Source organism: Emys orbicularis, chromosome 3 (assembly GCF_028017835.1).
Source record: "Emys orbicularis isolate rEmyOrb1 chromosome 3, rEmyOrb1.hap1, whole genome shotgun sequence".
Taxonomy (NCBI): domain Eukaryota; kingdom Metazoa; phylum Chordata; order Testudines; family Emydidae; genus Emys; species Emys orbicularis.
In genome coordinates, this window is record NC_088685.1 from 206,954,581 (window position 1) to 206,973,326 (window position 18,746).

At 44.9% G+C, this 18,746-nt stretch overlaps 1 protein-coding gene across 1 annotated transcript; it reads right to left on the minus strand.

Moving 5' to 3' along the window:
- Positions 1-204: 204 nt before the first annotated feature.
- Positions 205-16,158, minus strand: LAMP5 (lysosomal associated membrane protein family member 5). The gene is made up of 6 exons (XM_065402164.1): positions 16,101-16,158; positions 15,573-15,745; positions 14,699-14,830; positions 14,294-14,399; positions 11,206-11,394; positions 205-383 (listed from the first exon to the last, which is right to left on the minus strand). The coding sequence occupies exons 1-6, from the start codon at positions 16,156-16,158 to the stop codon at positions 205-207; spliced, it is 837 nt and encodes a 278-aa protein (XP_065258236.1).
- Positions 16,159-18,746: the final 2,588 nt, after the last annotated feature.

An 18,746-nucleotide genomic window follows, 5' to 3' on the forward strand; every position in this document is an offset into this window, starting at 1 on the left:
ATATGTGGGGAGAGTAAAATGTTGGGGTTTTAATATGAGAAGAGAATTTTGCCCTCAGCATGAAGCTTTGACTGGGAAGAGTGTTTTCATCTCCATTTGGCCATTATACTGTAGATATATCATGTGTGTGTCCTCACCTACAGAAAAAAAAGTGCTTTTGCTTTGTCTACCTGATAAGTACTCAGTTTGGATGCATCCTGCCATCTATCCCATGTGTTTGTACTGAGATCTGTCTCGAGGAAGCTGTACCTGGTTGGCTGTCAGTTTGTGGTGGATATGGTAAATGCAGACGGTTATCACAATCATCAACCCCAATATCAGACCCAAAATCAGAGGCAGGGTTTCTTCTAACTGTTCCCTCTCGTCCACTGGACACTTATGTTCTGCAATTAGAGAGAAAGAGATGATGAAGTATTTTAAATGTTAACTTGTTCTGTAGTGCAAAATGAACTTCACCAGTGAAATAAAGCTAACTGAATAATGCCTACAGTGAAATCATCTGTACAGAATAAAATCATGTTCAGTAGCAATGAAACAAAGGAAAAATCATTAGTTATTGGTGGCTCAACTGTTCTAAAGAAAACTAAAATAGCATTGACCACTGTAGGCCCTGGTTCAGGCCAGCACTTAAACACATGCTTAACTTTCAACAAGTCATATCAATTTATTATTGTTATTATTAGTATTATTACCATAGCACCTTGGTCTGTCTTAATAGTCTTTTTTATTCTTGAAGTGCCTTCCTTTGCTGAAAAGTGACTGTAAAAATGGCCTCACGGGGGCTCATTGTCTCTTGACTCCAAATCACCTTTGTTCGGTTTGCAAATTTAAAAAAAGGTTGATTTGTTTCTTCCTAACTGCCAGCCCTGTGAGTTCACTTCAGGGTCTGATAGTGAAGCTGAGTTATGGCCTATTCATCCCTTCCCTTCTATAATCTGGCCCAGTGCAAGGATATTAGCACTGCAGTTACAGCTGAACGGTGGGGCACACTTTGATTTCCAGATTAACAGCCCTGGATTTGAAGTCCTTTATCTACATATTAGGGAAAGCGTGAGCAGCTGCAATGACTTATCGATGTGCCTGCATCTTGTCATGCAGGGACTATCCTGAAGGTGAAAGCGGGTAGTTCAGTCTTTGATCCAGCTCCTCAGCGGGTGTAAACGTCAATAGAGCGAAGCTGAAGACCTGACCCAGAGTGCTCCCATTGATTTCAGTGAGATGGAATGTGGGAGTAAAGACACCCTGGATAAGAACTCTGCAGGCTCAGGATGAAGATGTGCACTAATGCAAATGCATCAATGCCCTACAGGCAACAGCCACAATTACTAGATAAATTGCATATGCACAGTTTGCAAGCTCTCCATTTGTACAATGCTAGTTCAATGGGGCAGGGACCTCTAGGTACAACTGCAATATATAACAATTACATACAAAACATGTTATTTAGACAGCACAGTCAAGCACTCAAAAGTTAGGAAATGCCAGAATCTAGTTGATCTATATAATCTTAATGTGATGCCCTTGTGCGTATGCATTATGATGCAGTCTTTAGTTATATGATCACATCGTATTTTTTCCGCAGCCTTATTCACTGAACAAGCTGGACAGCACTCAGGAGGCTGAGAGGGTGCTGCTAAAATTTTGCTGACAGTGCAAATGACAGAAGAAAAAATTGCAGTTTTCAAAAGTCTCTCTCAGATTTTCAGGGGGGAAAGAAAAGGCACTTCTCTGGCCCCAGGGCTTTCTCCCTGCCAAATTTCAAATGCCTGCTGCAAACAATGGAGGTGAAGGAGCTTCTCAAATAAAGGTTGTGTGAATCTTAATGGAAAGTGTTAGACAACCTAAATACCAGTTCCCCCTATTATTAAAGATGGTCAGGCCTGGCACCCTGGTTACCTGACTCTGGAACACAGTCCTCTACCACTAAACTAAAGGAGAACTCCTCTGAGTGATGTGAATCCCTTATCCTCTATGTATGCCAGCCACAAGAGGGCATAATCACCCACCCATACACAAAGCCAGGCAGTAACTGCAGGGACATTGCTCAAATGGAATTCTGACAACTTATACCAGCTGAGAATCTGCCACTTATTGCTGACACACTCCTGGTTCTATTACAACTCCTTTGAGCTACTGAGGCTCATAAAGCAACCATTCAAAACTCCGGGTACAAAAAGCAGCTGGCCATGGAGAAAGGGGCTAATCTATCTGGGGAAAGAATTCTATTATTAAGCTTTTTAAAAACAAAAACAAAGAAGGCAAGAAAAAACATTGATGTGAAAAGTATTTTAGCCGTCTCCTTTTCAATTCAGTCCCTGCACTGTTTTTGCCAGAACAGTGATTAATCACCAGTACTCTGTTATAGACACGGCCACAATTGCTGCAGTGCAGTTAAAAAAAGAGGGAGGAAGTGGCTACTGGTTATTATTCAGGATTCAAAAATTGATGCCAGGGTTTGGTTAAAAACACCCCTTCCATCTAATGACAGTCAGAATCCCATTGGAATGTTGTTTCCAACCCACAGGCATATGGGCACACAGGCATTTGTGGTATTGAACCTGCAAAGGCTAGTGTGGAGAGCAGAGTTGAGTGTGGAGGGGAGCTAAAGTAAGGGACACAGAAGCCAGAATTACATAGATCCAGTGGCCCTAATGACCTATGCGAGCAGTGCAGAGGAGCTGCAACCACTCTGTGCCCTTGTCTCACATTCAAAGAATTTAGGCCCAAATCCTCAAAGATTTTAGGTGCCTAAATGCCATGGGAATCAGCTACTGTGTGCATCGCTAACAGTTAGTTTACAAGGCCTGCTGGCTTCAACAGCAATACTCGTAAGTTCCCTGCATCAGACCTGTTCAGCTCACCGGACCGCCACACTTCACTGCCAAAATCTTAATGCCCCTTGTCCCCGTACTGAGCAGATCACTGGTTGCTGGACATATACACCACACTGATCTTTAACATCACATCTTACAACTTAACCAAATTTTCCACCTCATCTGCTCAATGCCACCATGTCAAACATCTTAACTCCCTTATTTTAAATTCATTTGTTTCCAAACTAAGCCAAGCATGTCCTCTGCAATGAGAACTGTTTACAAGCCAAGTTGCACATCTCAGACGTCAGCTATTATTTTAAGCAGAAAAAAGTCACAAGAACATTGTAACAGGAAATATGTATTTCTTGCAATGTTTGCATAAGTGTAATGGGTGAAAGGAAATTGATCGCTTTAAAAAAAATCTTTTTGTTTAAAAACTCCATAATTTAGCCCAAAGGCAGTAATCTATCCGTTTTTTTCATATTTGATAAGAAGCAGAATTAATGATAAGGGAATGCTAAAAACTATATGATTCTTGTCTCTTTAAACCCAGCCAATCAGCTGATTCAAAGTCTGTAATGTTCTTAATAGTCACAGACTATTGACTGAGGGAGCTGCCTGGGAGAAACTTATAGGCTGTCTGGCCAATGGGGTTGCTTTGTAAATTCCTAAGGGATCTATGGATGAAAAGTGCTTTATAAGAGCAAATAATATTGTTATTATTTATTAATTCATTTTAATTCACTCTAACTCAACCCAAAGCAAATCTATTTAGAGCCCCAGGCCAAAACCCAAGGAAGTCAATAGAAAGATCTCATTGACTTCAGTGGGCATTGGATCATGCCCAGTGAGCTTTGCAAAGCATCACACTATATTTACTATATTTGCTTTTGCTTTAATCTGAGCTTCTCTATTCTTATTTTAAATATCATATTGTAATTAGCCCACTTCAGTCTCAGATTGTCAGTTGTGGAATTTCCTGTAGACTGTCCTGGAGAGGCATCACCTTCAACCTCTAAGAAGAGACAGTGGTGGAAGAGTGTCTGGTTAGTTCAGTCAAAAAGGACTGGGGAGTCATCTCCCCGGTTGTGTTTTGTGCATGGGAAAGTCTATAGATCACAGAGTGAGAACTAAGCTCCAGGGAGCTACATGACAGGTGTTAGGGGGTGTGGACGTTCCATAAGGCCACACAGACTGGATGCACACTGGGAGCAAGTGCTCAAGATGGCCCCCGGACCCAAGAGTGAGGATGGGTGGAAAAGGTCAAAGTCTGCTCTCTGGATAAGTGCTGTGGAGTTCTTTGGTGTGTAGGTGGAAACAGGCTGGTTAGGGGGAAGAGAAAGAAACTGATGCAAATTACTTCCCAAATCCTTTGTGTGGTCCGAGAGGGATCTTGCCCTTCTGTGACTACCAACCACTGTGTCAATGGAGAGAGAGTGGAGTGGAGTGGGGAGGGAGTTCCAGAGGGTGGGTTTGTAGGGTCATTAGCAAGGCTGTCTCCCTATCCTGCACAGGTGAGATTTTCAGCTTGATGAACACGTTCCTCTCCTTGATTGACCCTTCTATTCACCATTTCAGAGTGGGACACCCAGATCTTGGTTGATCAGTAGACTCAGAGTCACAGAATCATAGAAATGGAGAGCTGGAAGGGACCACGAGAGGTCATCTAGTTGAGCCCCTTGCTCTGAGGCAGGACAAAGTAAACCTAGACCCAGCGGCGGCTCCAGGCACCAGCGCTCCAAGCGCGTGCCTGGGGCGGCAAGCTGCGGGGGGTGCCCTGCCGGTCCCTGCGAGGGCGGCAGTCAGACAGCCTTTGGCGGCTTGCCTGCAGGAGGTCTGCAGGTCCCGCGGATTCGGCAGCAATTCAGCGGCGGGTACGCCGAAGCCGTGGGACCGGTGGACCTCCCGCAGGCAAGCCGCCGAATCCACAGGACCCTGCTTGGGGCAGCAAAAAAACTAGAGCCGCCCCTGCCTAGACCATCCTTGACAGATGTTTGTCTAACCCAGGGGTCGGCAACCTTCAGCACGCAGCCCATCAGGGTAATCCGCTGGCAGGCCAGGAGACAATTTGTTTACATTGACCATCCACAGGCATGGCCCCAGTGGCCACAGTTCGCCATTCCCGGCCAATGGGAGCTGTGGGAAGTGGCAGGCTGCAGGGATGTGCTGGCCGCTGCTTGCTGCAGTTCCCATTGGCCGGGAATGGCGAACCATGGCCACTGGGAGCTGCAGGGGACTGTTCCTGTGGATGGTCAACGTAAACGAAATGTCTCGTGGCCCGCCAGCGTATTACCCTGATTGGCCACCTGCCAAAGGTTGCCAATCCCTGGTCTAACCTGTTCTTAAAAACCTCCAATGACAGGGATTCGACAGCCTCCCTTGGGAGCCTATTCCAGAGTCAGGATGTGGCCATGTGACCTCATGTAACGGAAGACAGGTGAGTTTTAAGCAAGCACGTGTTTGCCGGGGGAATTAAAATGCTATGGACCCTGATTGCTCACAGATAGATAATCATAATACTTTGCATTTATGTAGCACCATTCGTTCAAGGAGAGCAAAGCACTTTACGAGCACTGAGACTCACACCACTTCTCTGTGGTAGGTAAGTGCTGTGACTCTCCTCTTCCAGGTGGATGAAACAAGGCATGATGCAGAGGTAAAGGGACTTGCTCAAAGTGAGCGGAGCAATGGAGGACCCAGCAATAGAACCCAACCCTCCTAACTCCCCAGCCCCTGTCCTTAGCCTTGGACTACACGCTTAACAGTGGGACAGTCAACAAATTTCAGCTGGAACATTCTCCCATCAGAAAAGAGGATTTCGTTGAAATCAAAGTTTTCTGCAGGAAAATCAAAATGGAACGTTTCAATTCATATCAAGATTAACTTCTGAGTTTGCCTAAGCCACTGGGGTGCCTCATGGGAGCTGTAGTTCTGGGTCCATCATGCCCATATTCTCACCTATGGTCCCTACTCCCTGGCTGGCTACACAGCCCATGATGCACTATGGTATCTCCCTGTGACTGTACCATTACAGTGCATCATGAGTCACATAATTCCCATAAGTGACATTAAACGCGCTCATTGAGGGGAGAATACGCCCCCCCCAAAAAAAAATCTCCTTTCCCACAGTAGCAGGGAAATTCTTTTGGCCCGAGTCCAATAAAGCGCAAATGCACATGCTTAACTTTTAAGCACGTGAGTATTCCCATTGAAATCAGTGGGATTTGTCACACTTAAAGTTAAGCGTGTGCTGGAGTGCATTTCTGGATCAGGCCACAGTGCCCAGCACCTTGCAGGATGGAGTCCTTTTGTAAGCAAGAAACAACAACTTGTCCTTCTTGTCAGTTTTTTTTTTTTTTAAGCCAATTGCTCAGCAAACAAAGACTGTCTGGAATACAACCCCCCCAACTCAATGGTGAGCACTGACGTTTCTACTTTGGGAGGCAGGCTACTCAGCTGTGGTGTCATTTATATATCTGTACCCTAAAACATATACTCTACACAAGTTGATATGAGTTATTTATGCATGGTCATTTATTCCTTAGGAGCGTCATATTGTCAAAGGAAGCACAACGTATTTATCGTGTCATGCCTTGGCTTCTGTGGGGAGTGCTTATCCTATACTCAAGAGAAGGATAAAATCATGGGCTGATTTTCTTCTTATTTATGCTGTTTACTCTGGTATAACTCTGCTGAGTAATTCCTGACACACATGCAATGTAAGAGAGATCAGAATCAGTCCGCCCTACAACTATGCCCTGTATAAGTTGATAGTAGGATTTTTTTTTTCCCCCGTGAGTACCCATGTAGTTCAGGTTAACGGCTAACGTGCATATTTTCTTGTTCAGCCCTCTGTATTAGAACAGACATCAATGAGATAAAAATTAGAAAACAGTTCCCCTACCCATTGCCCCGAACCAGCAAAATATAGGGCCATATTCAAAGGTGCTGAAAAGATTCCCGTTGACTTTGGATTTGCCATGATGGGCCAGATTTGCAGAAATGTTCAATGCTCATACGTGGCTAGATTTTGAAAAGAACTGAGCACCTTTGAAAAATCTGGCCCTTAGGTAGGTACCTCCGTGGTGCCTCTAACTCACAGCCTCCAGGTCCTGATTCCACCCAGTTCACACCTCTTTAGTGCTGTGTGGGGACATGTCTTCTTTATAGGATTACTGTTTTTTGGTTTCCCCTTCCTTTATGGGAATAAGCTGTACAGTATAAGTACCTTTATACCAGTATAACTGTGTCCATACTAGGAGGTTGTTCTGCTTTAACTAGACCAGTATAAAAAATTAGAAAACAGTTCCCCTACCCATTGCCCCGAACCAGCAAAATATAGGGCCATATTCAAAGGTGCTGAAAAGATTCCCGTTGACTTTGGATTTGCCATGATGGGCCAGATTTGCAGAAATGTTCAATGCTCATACGTGGCTAGATTTTGAAAAGAACTGAGCACCTTTGAAAAATCTGGCCCTTAGGTAGGTACCTCCGTGGTGCCTCTAACTCACAGCCTCCAGGTCCTGATTCCACCCAGTTCACACCTCTTTAGTGCTGTGTGGGGACATGTCTTCTTTATAGGATTACTGTTTTTTGGTTTCCCCTTCCTTTATGGGAATAAGCTGTACAGTATAAGTACCTTTATACCAGTATAACTGTGTCCATACTAGGAGGTTGTTCTGCTTTAACTAGACCAGTATAGTTAAAACAGTACAGTTATACTAGGGATAGGAAAGTAGAGGGCCATGTGGCAAATACAGAACTGGTTGAAAATGATAAGTATATTCATCCCAAAAAAGTGGGAAATTTTTATTTCAGTAAAAAACACAAAAACTGAACATTTTTTGGTTTGATGGGGGAGGGTTAATTTTGGGCTTCCTCCCCCCTTCCTTTTTTTCAACTGAAATTTTAAAAGAAAAATCTGTTTTCAAAACAGGCCATTTTTGTCACCAAAAAAAGTTTCAAACAAAAAGCGTTCAACCAGCACTGGCATTGGGTGTAGGAAAGAAATAAAAGCAATGAATGTATTTGTAAGGGTTGGGGGAAAGGACTTAAAGACAAATATGTACTAAACGTGTAATAGATATTCTATTGGGTTGGTTAACCATTCACAAAAGCTACAATTCTCTACAAAATTCTATGGGACGGTTCATAAGCCAATTTGTAAATGGTAAGGACAAGAGTTCTCACTATTTAATTCATACTGACATCTCTGTTTTAAAAGCGCACCAGTCCTCCTGCAGATAAAAGTCTCTTCAGATTTAGCAGATCTCTTTCTCAATTCTAATATATTTTAAAGTATTATGTAGCTTGTTCATAATTAATAGAAATTTTACCAAATGTGAAATTAATGATTTGCAAAGGAGCAGGCTAATTACTGTAATTTAAGACTAGCGGGAGATCCCAAGCTGAACAAATAATAATGCACAATTTATATTTACATACATGCCCTGTACACAGACATCCCACATATGTAGTAATGGTATGCACATGATAAATGGCAGAATCATTTGTTAAATTGTGGAGCTATGTGATAACTTACATCTGTCTGGCATCTCTGACCACCTCATCTGTCCGCTGCCCACTATTTACTTTCCCTTGGGACTAATTCAAACAGCCACCATTCAAAAAAAAAAAAAAACCTCACAAGTTTGCCAAATAAATATTACCTCTTTTCCTCAAAAGATAGAATTCCCACATGCAATTACAGTGTCCCTAGACCTAGCCTGGGTAGTGTCGATTCCCGGACAAGTGACGCATTTACATGCCCATTATGGTTCAAAGAGAAGCGTTGTGCCATTAGAAAATCAGGAAAGGCCTTTTGTGAATGGTGTAAAGTGCTGGTTGCTGGCTAGCTATGGTACGAGATAGCAGACTTTACAACTTGAATATTATGTACAGACAGAAAAGCTAGACTGGGTAATTTTAATAAGAATTTGCATATTTTAGTTATAAATTCCCCCCCAACCCACACCCCCAAGGCCTGTTCGGTTGTACCCATCATACTAGGAAGCCTAGATTTGCAGGTGGAGGATACAAAAAAATAGCATCTGAAAAGTGTCAAAAAATCTCTCTGAAATGTCTATAATATTTTTTCCTGTAAAGTATGTGGTTTATACAGAATACATGGTGGTATGGCATGGTATAGAGGATTTATTTGTGCCTATAGAGAAGACTTATATAATTCACTCCCATCTTCACTGTGAGTAATGCAGCCATCTCTAGCTCCGGCTGAGTCAGGGCCTGTAACAGCATATGTTTGCTATGTAATTTAGGGGACTAGTACTAGTGGTAATAAGCACTGTGCTTTGCAGTAAGTGTTTGTATTGCTACACGGTGAGCTATTTCCCACAGGTAGAATGACACAATTCAATATTTTAAATGTTATGTTTGACAAGTAACGCCACCCTTTTCTAATCATCAGTTAATTAGTAACGGATCTGGCTACTCCATGTATTATTTACTTCACCTTGCTTAGGAATAATGATCGACTTAATTAATCCAGTAAAGCTGGAATTTGCAGGGGACTGATCCTAAAATACTAACTCAGGCAAAATGGCCGTTGGTCCAAACTAAACCTTTATTTAACGTGGTATAAAACTGGAGTAGCTCTAATTCAGTCAGTCAGTGGCATGACTCCAGAGGAACACCAGATAACAGAGCAGAATTTGGGAGTTTTGCCTGAGTTATAAGACAACAGGATCAAGCCCCATAGAAATATCTTGGATGAAATCCTGGCTGCATTGACATCAATGGCAAAACTCCCATTGACTTCAATGGGGCCAGGATTTTACCCTGTAAGTATTAATCTAAGCATTTCAGGTAGAAACATACTTGCAGCAATAAATAAATTAATAAATAAAAGCCACAGGACAATGTGCTAACAGCAGATTCTGAACAAAAAAAAAAAAGCAGAGAATAATACAGTTCTGACAATATTTTCTGTTAAACCAGATTTTCTTTGATCATAAAGTTGACCAAATCGGGGGGAAAAAATGTACAAAACACAGAAGCAGCTTCTGTCTATTCTATATTTTTAAAAATACTACATTAAAAGAATTAAGTACTGAAAAGTGAGGAAATGACAGAGTTACCCACCCATCTGTAATTTTCTGCCTGTGAATTACAGGACACTGACTAATTACATGACCTCCGACTACTTTTCCTGCAGGTTCCCTGCCTCGTTCAGTGCACAAGATGGACGGTACTCCGTGGCAAAGACAACTGTTCAATATTTCTTTTTATCTTCATTGTTCAGTGGGAGGGTCCATGTTTCATTTGCTCCACACCCTCCAAACACTGCATTGAATAAGGATTTCTCTCTCTTTCTTTCTTTAGTGGCTTTAGTATAGCATTTATCACTACAGATTCTGTGAACCTCAGAAACATGAATGGATTTTATCCTCACCAGACCCCTATGAGCTTGGGAAGTGTTATTAGGGTGATTTTACAGAAGGGGGATTGAGACACAGGGAAAATGAGGGACTTGCCTGAGGTCACACAGGAAATCTGTAGCAGAACTGAGGATTGACCCCACGTCCCCAGAGACCCAGTCCAGTGCCTTGACCACAAAACCATTTTCCTCTTCCAGATCCCTGCTGTATTCACAATACACCATGCAACAAATGCAGTTCTCTGGACCACAGACCAATTCATCAATAGTCCCCAACCAGTGGGGGGCAACCCCATCTTCTGAGAAAGCAATAAAATCTATGGAGCAATAAGACCCAGCAATAGCTTGGGCAGGGAAAGGTAGCAGCCTGTATCTCCCTGGCCTTCATCCCTCCTGCTGCAGTGACTGAGGCCTCTGCTCTTACCTCCTCTCCCCATAACCCAGTCTCAGTGCAGTTCTACCTCCCTCACCAACCCCACACACGGTCCATTTCAGACCGTAGTGCTGAAAGAAGCCTTTGGATCTCTGCCTCCTGTGTCCATCTGAACTAATCATTAGAAAGGCCCAGAGTCGCCTGCCAACTTCCCTCTGCAATGTTATGCAGACCAATAGAATGCTGGCTGACTGTTTGGATGATGCATTACAGAATCAGTGCACGTGCCAAAAGCACCTTGATCAATTAGACAAATCACAACCAGTTGTCACTTGCCCCACAAAAGACAGACAGCCTAGGGACCTCGGGCCAGATCGGTAAAGGAATTTAGGCTCCTAGTGATGCAGATAGGCACCTGCTGGGATTTTCAAAAGTGCTTCAGCGCCTAATTCCCAGGAGGAGTTTGGAGGCAAGGATCATGCTGAATGTCCCAATAAAAGCCTGATCCTGAATAGACAGCACACTCAAAACTCCCATTGAAGTCACTGGGAGTTTGGGGTGTGCAAGAGATGCAGGGCTAGGCCAGAGATTAGGCTCAAAATGATTTTGCCACACATTCCTACCTTCGCTGAAGACAAAGTCAGCACTGATGTCAAAGGGCTGAATGCGGACTTCAGACAGCAAGAGAGTTACGGTTCTCTGGTGATCGCTGGTGATGAGGGAGATGGTCTGCTGAGCTTGGCATTCGTAGGATTTCCCAGCTGGGGTGAGTAAGGCAGAAAGGTGGTGCGAGCTGGCGGTGTGCTTCCCAGCTGTTGAGACCACATAAACAGCAGTGAAACAGTTAGACCCCCAAATCTGGCAGTTGCCAGTGTTGCTAAGAACGCTAACCCTGTGGAGATGTGCCTGGATTGCGGGGAGGTGGGCATGCGCTTTCCTAAATCAATAGCTAGTCTTGGGGCTGGATTGTGCCTTCTAAACAACACAGAACTCTACTAGGAAGTGGAGCAGAGCCACTCCACCCAATGGGAGCTCCAGGCAGCGTTGTGGGAACTCTCCGGTGAGCAGAGTACGGCCACTGCATCAAGCGTTAGGAACGTATACTTCCCTCTATTCCCAGTGTCAAGTGGAGACATTGCTCCGCCTTTCTCAATCAGTGTAGTGATGCTAGCAGTGCTGGCCGCATAGCGGGCTTGATCCAAAGCCCATTGAGGCTTCTATAAATTTCCATGGGCTTTGGCTCAGGCCCCATATTCCCAGCATGCAGGCAACAGCAAGGACTGCGGTTACACGCAGCCTCTGTATTGGGGTGCCAAAAAAAAATAATAGCTTGAGACACTCCGTTCAGGACTCAACCCAGCTCTTACTGTGTTTCTTGGAAATAAAAAAAAAAAGATCATTAGCCAAGTGGAAATAAGGCAGAATTTTCTCATTATGTCAAACATATTTCTGCATACAAAGACTGTGCATGATCAGCTGTATGGAATGATGAATAACTTCTGCCTTTCTGATCATCTGCAGCCCTTGTGTTCATCATTAGGTTTCACAGACTAGAGAAATAGGGCTTCATATTTGCTCAGTGTGTGAGGGTTAATGTGTGTGTGGCTGTGTATTAGAGGCATGCAAAATATTCACTACAAGATGAAAAATACTCAGAATTCAAGGTTGTACATTATGTTATAGACTCAATTATGGGAGGTGCATTAAGGTATGCAAACCCTTTTGGCGTGAATTTTATTTTTCAGTTAAAATGCACCAGTTTTCAAACCCAAAAGACTATGTTCTTAGTAGAAATGGGTAAATGTGCCTTTTTCCCCCCTAGTGAAGCTGGCATTCCCACTGACAAAATGGGAAGCGTGATGTTATTCCACATTTAATATACCGGCCATTTTATCAAAACCAAGAATTAACGGGCTTGCAACCATTGTAAAAAATAAGGCCCCAATCCTGTATGAGAGTAACTGAGCCGCTAGTCTCTGCCAGATTAGAGCCTCACAGGACGAGAAGTTTTATGTGACTATCTGCAAAACAAAAATGGTGTATTTTGTACAGCTTACATGAGGGTTTATAAACACACAAATTCCATATGCATTCCCTGCACTTACAGGAGAAATGTGTTGCAAGTCGTTTTTTTAAGACATCACTGAGCAATGTGCATGGAATTGTGGATGTCCCCATATTACAGAATTATTTTTAAATGTAACTGAACATGTAGAATGTATTTCCCCAGGGTTTTGTGCTTGGAAGAGAAATGAACTGCTGGTGGTTAAGAATGATAAACATGATATCTAATTGAAGCCAAATAGTTTCTGAAATATTCAGAGGTAGTGGCAATTATTAGGACAGAAAAGGATAGCTCCATCTTTCAATTTATCAAGAAAATGGTGAATCATAGAATATCAGGGTTGGAAGGGACCTGAGGAGGTCATCTAGTCCAACCCCCCACTCAAAGCAGGACCAATCCCCAACTAAATCATCCCAGCCAGGGCTTTGTCAAGCCTGACCTTAAAAACCTCTAAGGAAGGAGATTCCACCACCTCCCTAGGTAATCCATTCCAGTGCTTCAAGTTCCCCCCAATACCATCCCACTGAGATGCCTATCGTTCATGTACCATAAAGAAAAGGGGCGGAGGAGGGAAAGTATCAAAAGAAACAAACTCAGATGAGTGAAGGAGGAAAGATTGAGAAAGGAAACAAAAGGTGGGAAGAAAAGTAAGAGAGAGAGAGAGAGAGAGTGTGTGTGTGTGTGTAAACAGCAGCACCAGTGCAATCCCCTCTGCCCCAACATCAGAAAAGAAAACAAGAGGTAAACGTCCATCCCTTATTACCATTTAAGTGATTCAGCCCAACGGTGGTTTCCTTCAAATTAACCGCACATAGGACCTGAATCCTGTTCCTATTGAGGTCAATTTCAAAACACCCATTGATCTGCATGAGAACAGGATCTGGTACAGCAACTGCCAGCCGCAGTGATCAGTGGTAGAGGAAGAAACTGAGACTATAGCAGAATGTGGGAGGTGGGCTCTAGGGACTGAAAACACAGGCATTTTCCTATTCTCCTGAATGCAGTGTAGACTTGCCGCAGTCTGCAATAGCGGATGCAGAGCGGGGATGAAGACTGGGGGAGTTTTCCAGCAGCTAGATACCGCCTTGGTTAGAAAACGCGCTGAATTCACCTCCCAAAGACAGAAACGTCGTGTTTAAGCTTTGCCTAGCCTAGCAAGCAGATTGGTGGAAATACGGTTTTCTCGCCACGGCAAGGAGAATATCTGGTGACTGCGAGCAAATTGTACTAGATAGATAGATAGATAGATAGATAGATAGATAGATAGATAGATAGAATAAAAACGGGAGGAGGTCAGTGTAGCAGTTAGGGGGGAAATTAGTTTGTCCCCATGTTCCTTCTTTACCTATTCATGCTATAGGCGTGGGTGAATAGTTGCATTTCATAGGCATGGCCCATACGCTGGGAAGAATGGACTATTTAGCTGTAGTTTCAGTAGACCAATATTTTATTTGTAATTAAATTGGATTTTATTAAACACTCCTCTTGATTTCATCAGACAACCCAGCCTCCTTCCGCTTTACTCCCGGGTACCCCGAACATCTCAGTGTTCAGTTTACCTTTTTTTTTAATTTTCATCTACAACAACGGTCAAGGGAAAAGCTCTTTGGCTTGTGGGGGAAAGGCCTTTTCCAGCCAGCACTTACGATTGACGGCATCTTTGAAGTAGGTTCGCTCCGAAGAATCATAGACAAACTGGATCTTGTTCATTTTCCAGACCGCCTCTTGCCTTTTGGTTGTGTTGTGGCCTTCCTGCCAATCCAAAATTTAAAAATGGCCATTTCAGTAAATGAACTTCCCTGGCATTAAAATGTACAGCTCGCGTCGTTTTGATAATGGTTGTGGGTCGGTTTTTACAACGATCGCATCTCATTTAACACACACCGAGTGCGGGATTTCCCTGCTTGTGGGTTTCCCTGTGACCAGTTCAAATGAAGCCGAATTTAAGACTTCGGGCTGGTTTTGCTGGCATCAGATGTCCTTGGTTTTTAGTGAAAAGGGAAAACCAAAAGCAGGACCCAGAGGCACACAGCAATCACTCAGTCACTTACCTTTACAAAATACAGTTTGAGGGTGTAAACTTTGTCTAGCCAAGATATTTGGAGTCCCGATTCGGTAGTGCCACATTTCCCCCTCACTTCTGCTCCTCGGGAAAGCGGAATCTCAGCTTCTTCTGTTATCAGCTAAATGCGCAAACAACACAACACACGTTCAACAACCGAAAAGAAAGGCCGGATGACCAACACCAGTCCCAACGGTTAATGATTAGGGACAATAGAACGGGGTAGTTTACATGGGCTCCGATATAAAATAACATCAGAAAAAAGTATCAGGGGGTAGCCGTGGAGTCCGGTGGCACCTTAAAGACTAACAGATTTATTTGGGCATTAGCTTTCCTGGGTAAAAAAACCCTCACTTCTTCAGATGCAGATGTTATCAGAAAAAAAGGTGATCCTTCCCCCCCAACCCAAGCAAAAAAATATGCCCTTAAGGGTAGGAGCAAAAAGGGGAACATACAGTAAAGCAGATACATTTGCCTATAGGGAACTGGGTTCTTTCCTGACGCTATTTCAGGCATTGACAACTTTTTCTGTCCAAAAGCATCAAATGCAGCTGGATTCGCTATTCTTAATCATTTCTGCTGGCAAAGCGCATGGACACAGAGAGGGGTTTTCAATTAGCATCGAGATCCCTTAATGGCGCTAAAATACTGTTGGCTCGCCAGAGCCACGGTTTTTTGCATTACCTTGCTAAGAGGCAGTGGAGTAATTAGCGGGACGGGCTGAGATCTTCATTTTGAACATGGGACATTATGTTATTGGCTTTCGGGCCCGAGGCTAAGCGAACATACTACGTCCCTTTCTAAAAGATCAGCCCCGCGAGTTGAAAGCGGGACCCTACCAAGGGAACCTAAATCCCTCTTACATCGACATAATTGCTGGCCGACACATCATAAGGGACCATCACTTTGGCTGCAAATTCGGCCATCAGACACGTGGTGCCGTTGTCCCGCACCACAAAAATATCCTTTTCGGGGCTGGTGGAGAGCCCGGAGAGGTTCTCCACTTCTTGCTCGGCCCCGATTCGAGCCATGGCATCTGCGGGAACAAAACAGATCTGTAGAGACACCCGGGTCTTGCTGGCGGCTCCGTGCTCCGCTGCGGCGCTTGAAGCGTGGTGGGCAAAAAAAAAAAAAAAAAAAAGTTACCCCTTTGCCCTGCTCTTCTGCAGCCAAGTCCCCCACCCCCACTTAAGCCCTTTGCATGAAATGAATCGGCTTTATTGCAAGCCCTTCTCTGGGCAAGGCAGCCGCCTGTAACGCATCCCCATGGCTAAGCTCCCAGACAGCCGCCCAAGGATGCTCGGAGCTCCCCACGCGCCCGCAAGCCGGGCAGGTCCCCTCGCCAGTGGAGCCCTAGCCTCAACCTGCCCGCCCGTCGGAGCGCTACTCACGGACTAGGCACAGCAGGCCCGGGACCCGCAGCAGCCCGGCTCTGAGCCTCACATCCATGCTTCTCTCCGCCGGGCGCTGGAGCCGGGAATTCCTGTCGGGGCGAAGAGCGAGCTCCCGGCTCTGGCGCTGCACGGTCAGGCTGCGAAATGCACCAAGCTAGCGGCGTGGCGGGGAGCTGGGGGAGGAGGAGGAGGAGGAGGAAAGGGGGGGTGGAGGAATGCCGGGTGGGGGAGCTGTCCAAGGTATCCCCCGCTGGAGCACAAAAGCAGGGACTAGTTCTGAGCTTGCTTCTGGACCTGGGCGTGCCCGCAGCTCTGCAAATGGATCCAAACGCTTCGCCTGCTGGGGAAACTTAATGGCACGCGTAGGAGCATTGGGGGGGGCGCCTCTCGGTGTTAAAAGAAACCCTCGGGGCTCTGCCACTACATTTCCTGGGGCTCCTGGAGCCTGTGAAGGATCCTGCTTCTGCCCTAGCCAAGAAACTGCGACGGCCAGTCTTGGAGCCGGGCCGTTGCTCTATAAAACGGGGCGTCGAGGCACTGCGGTGCTATCTATCCATGTGGTGCCCCTGTTGCCCTCGCTCGCTGTAATTGCGCCAACAGCAAGTCAAGGCCTCTGGTGGTGCTTGGGGTTTTTTTTTTTGTATGTCTGGTTGGTTGGTTGGTTTTTTGCATAGGCTCCGCCACTGATTGCCCCCCAAATAGCCTAAGGTCAGACCGTACAGCCGCCTTCCCCCCCCCCCTACTTTTTAAATGGGCCACCTCTAAAATGGCTGCAGCGGACATAGAATCATAGATTATTAGGGTTGGAAGGGACCTCAGGAGATCATCTAGTCCAACCCCCTGCTCAAAGCAGGATCAATCCCCAACTAAATCCCCAAGTGGCCCCCTCAAGGATTGAACTCACAACCCTGGGTTTAGCAGGCCAACGCTCAAACCACTGAGCTATCCCTCCCCCCATGATGGGCGCTGGGATTTGGTTTGTGGTGGGGCTAAAGGAGGCATGAAACAGTCATCATCCCTCTGTGCAGGCAGCGTAACCAGCAGCCAGCAGGATCCTGCTTGGGCACAGGAACAGGGCCGGGTACTTCAATGGAGTGACTCCAGCTGGCGATCAGAAGTTGGCACCGGGTGTTTATTAATCATTGACCACAATCTCTGTGTCCTCAAAGACACCCACGGAGGTTTAAGACTTTCCCCTGCGTTCTTGAAAAAAAATGTAAGTGCTCTCTTCCCGGGGTGCCTAGCTATGCCCTGCCTTTTGAAAGAGAGAGAAAAAAAAGTCCCAGCTAAAACAGATTCAAATGATCCCATATTGGAGGGAGAGAAGGGATCGTCAGCATTTTAGATGAGTTTTTAAACAATAAGTGCTATGGACTATATGTTGATAGAAAAGTCAAGATTTTCCATGCAAAAGATTGGCTGAGGAAAAGCACTCATTCTGTTATGGACAGCGCTGCAGATAGCAGGAGACAGGACTAAACTGTGCAGTCTGCAGTTATAAAAGAGCAACTCCCCTCAATTATTGGCATTTTCCCGGCCCCCAGTTGCTATCCTCGCTAAAAGCATATTGTGTTGGGATTCATTACCACGGGCCTTATATCAGCAGAGAGAGATTACCTGGATTCTCCATCATATAAATTGGGCCGCCTTCACCGGTGTCAAGTGGCATTGGTTCACTGAAGTTAATGAAACTATCCTGATTCCCAGCAGCTGAGGATCTGACCCATAGAATCGATCTTCGAAAAGGTTACCGCGTTCTAGGAGGGTGTGGTTAAAAGGCAGACGGATACATCTAATAGAGCACACTCACTCTTAGGGGTCTGCTAGTGAACCCTGCAAAATGGGGTTCGTTACAGTCCCCTGCTTTCACATGTTCTTACAGTGTATTTCTGAGCCATTCATCTTTTTTACCTGATCTGTCATATGCTTGCTCTTAGCCCAAAGGTGACGTTTTCTACAAAGGTTGAGCAAAATCCTTTCAACCATGTTTTAGCTCGGAGAGGATGAGAAATGGTTCGCTTTTCCCCATAGGAAAACAGTCTAACTACACGTGAGAGAGAGAGAGAGAGTGTTACAGCAAAAAAATAGCTGAAGACTGAAACCTGCGAAAGATTGAGGCCCAAATCCAGCACCCACTGACGTAAATGGGAAACCTTCCAGTGACAGTCAGTGAACATTGGATCAGGTCCATGGGCCCAGATCCACAAAGGTATTTAGATTCCTAAGGCCCCTTGATTTCAATGGAAGTTAGGAGCCTAAATACCTTTGTGGATCTGGGCCATAGTCCTCATGAACAACTAGAGCCTTTGCTTGCTTCCAAATAAAATGGCTTGCTTGAAAGTTGCATTCAGAGCATGGTCAGAAGAAAAAGTAATCAATAGCATCAACTCAGAGACACTGAGCACCTAGGCTGTTACTGAATATAGTGGGAACACTGTTGAAAATCAGACTATAAATCCATAGTGGGGTAAATCTTTTCCCCTGCCTCTACAGATGCAGTGACTCCACTTCCAGCAGGACCAGTGCTGTTCCATGTGCAGAGAGGAAGGGGGCAAATGCCGAGGGGCCAAGCAGGGTGTGTGCACCTTCTATCACATGTAGAACTCCTAGATTTATCCTCCCATCTCCCACAGAGAGGGAGCC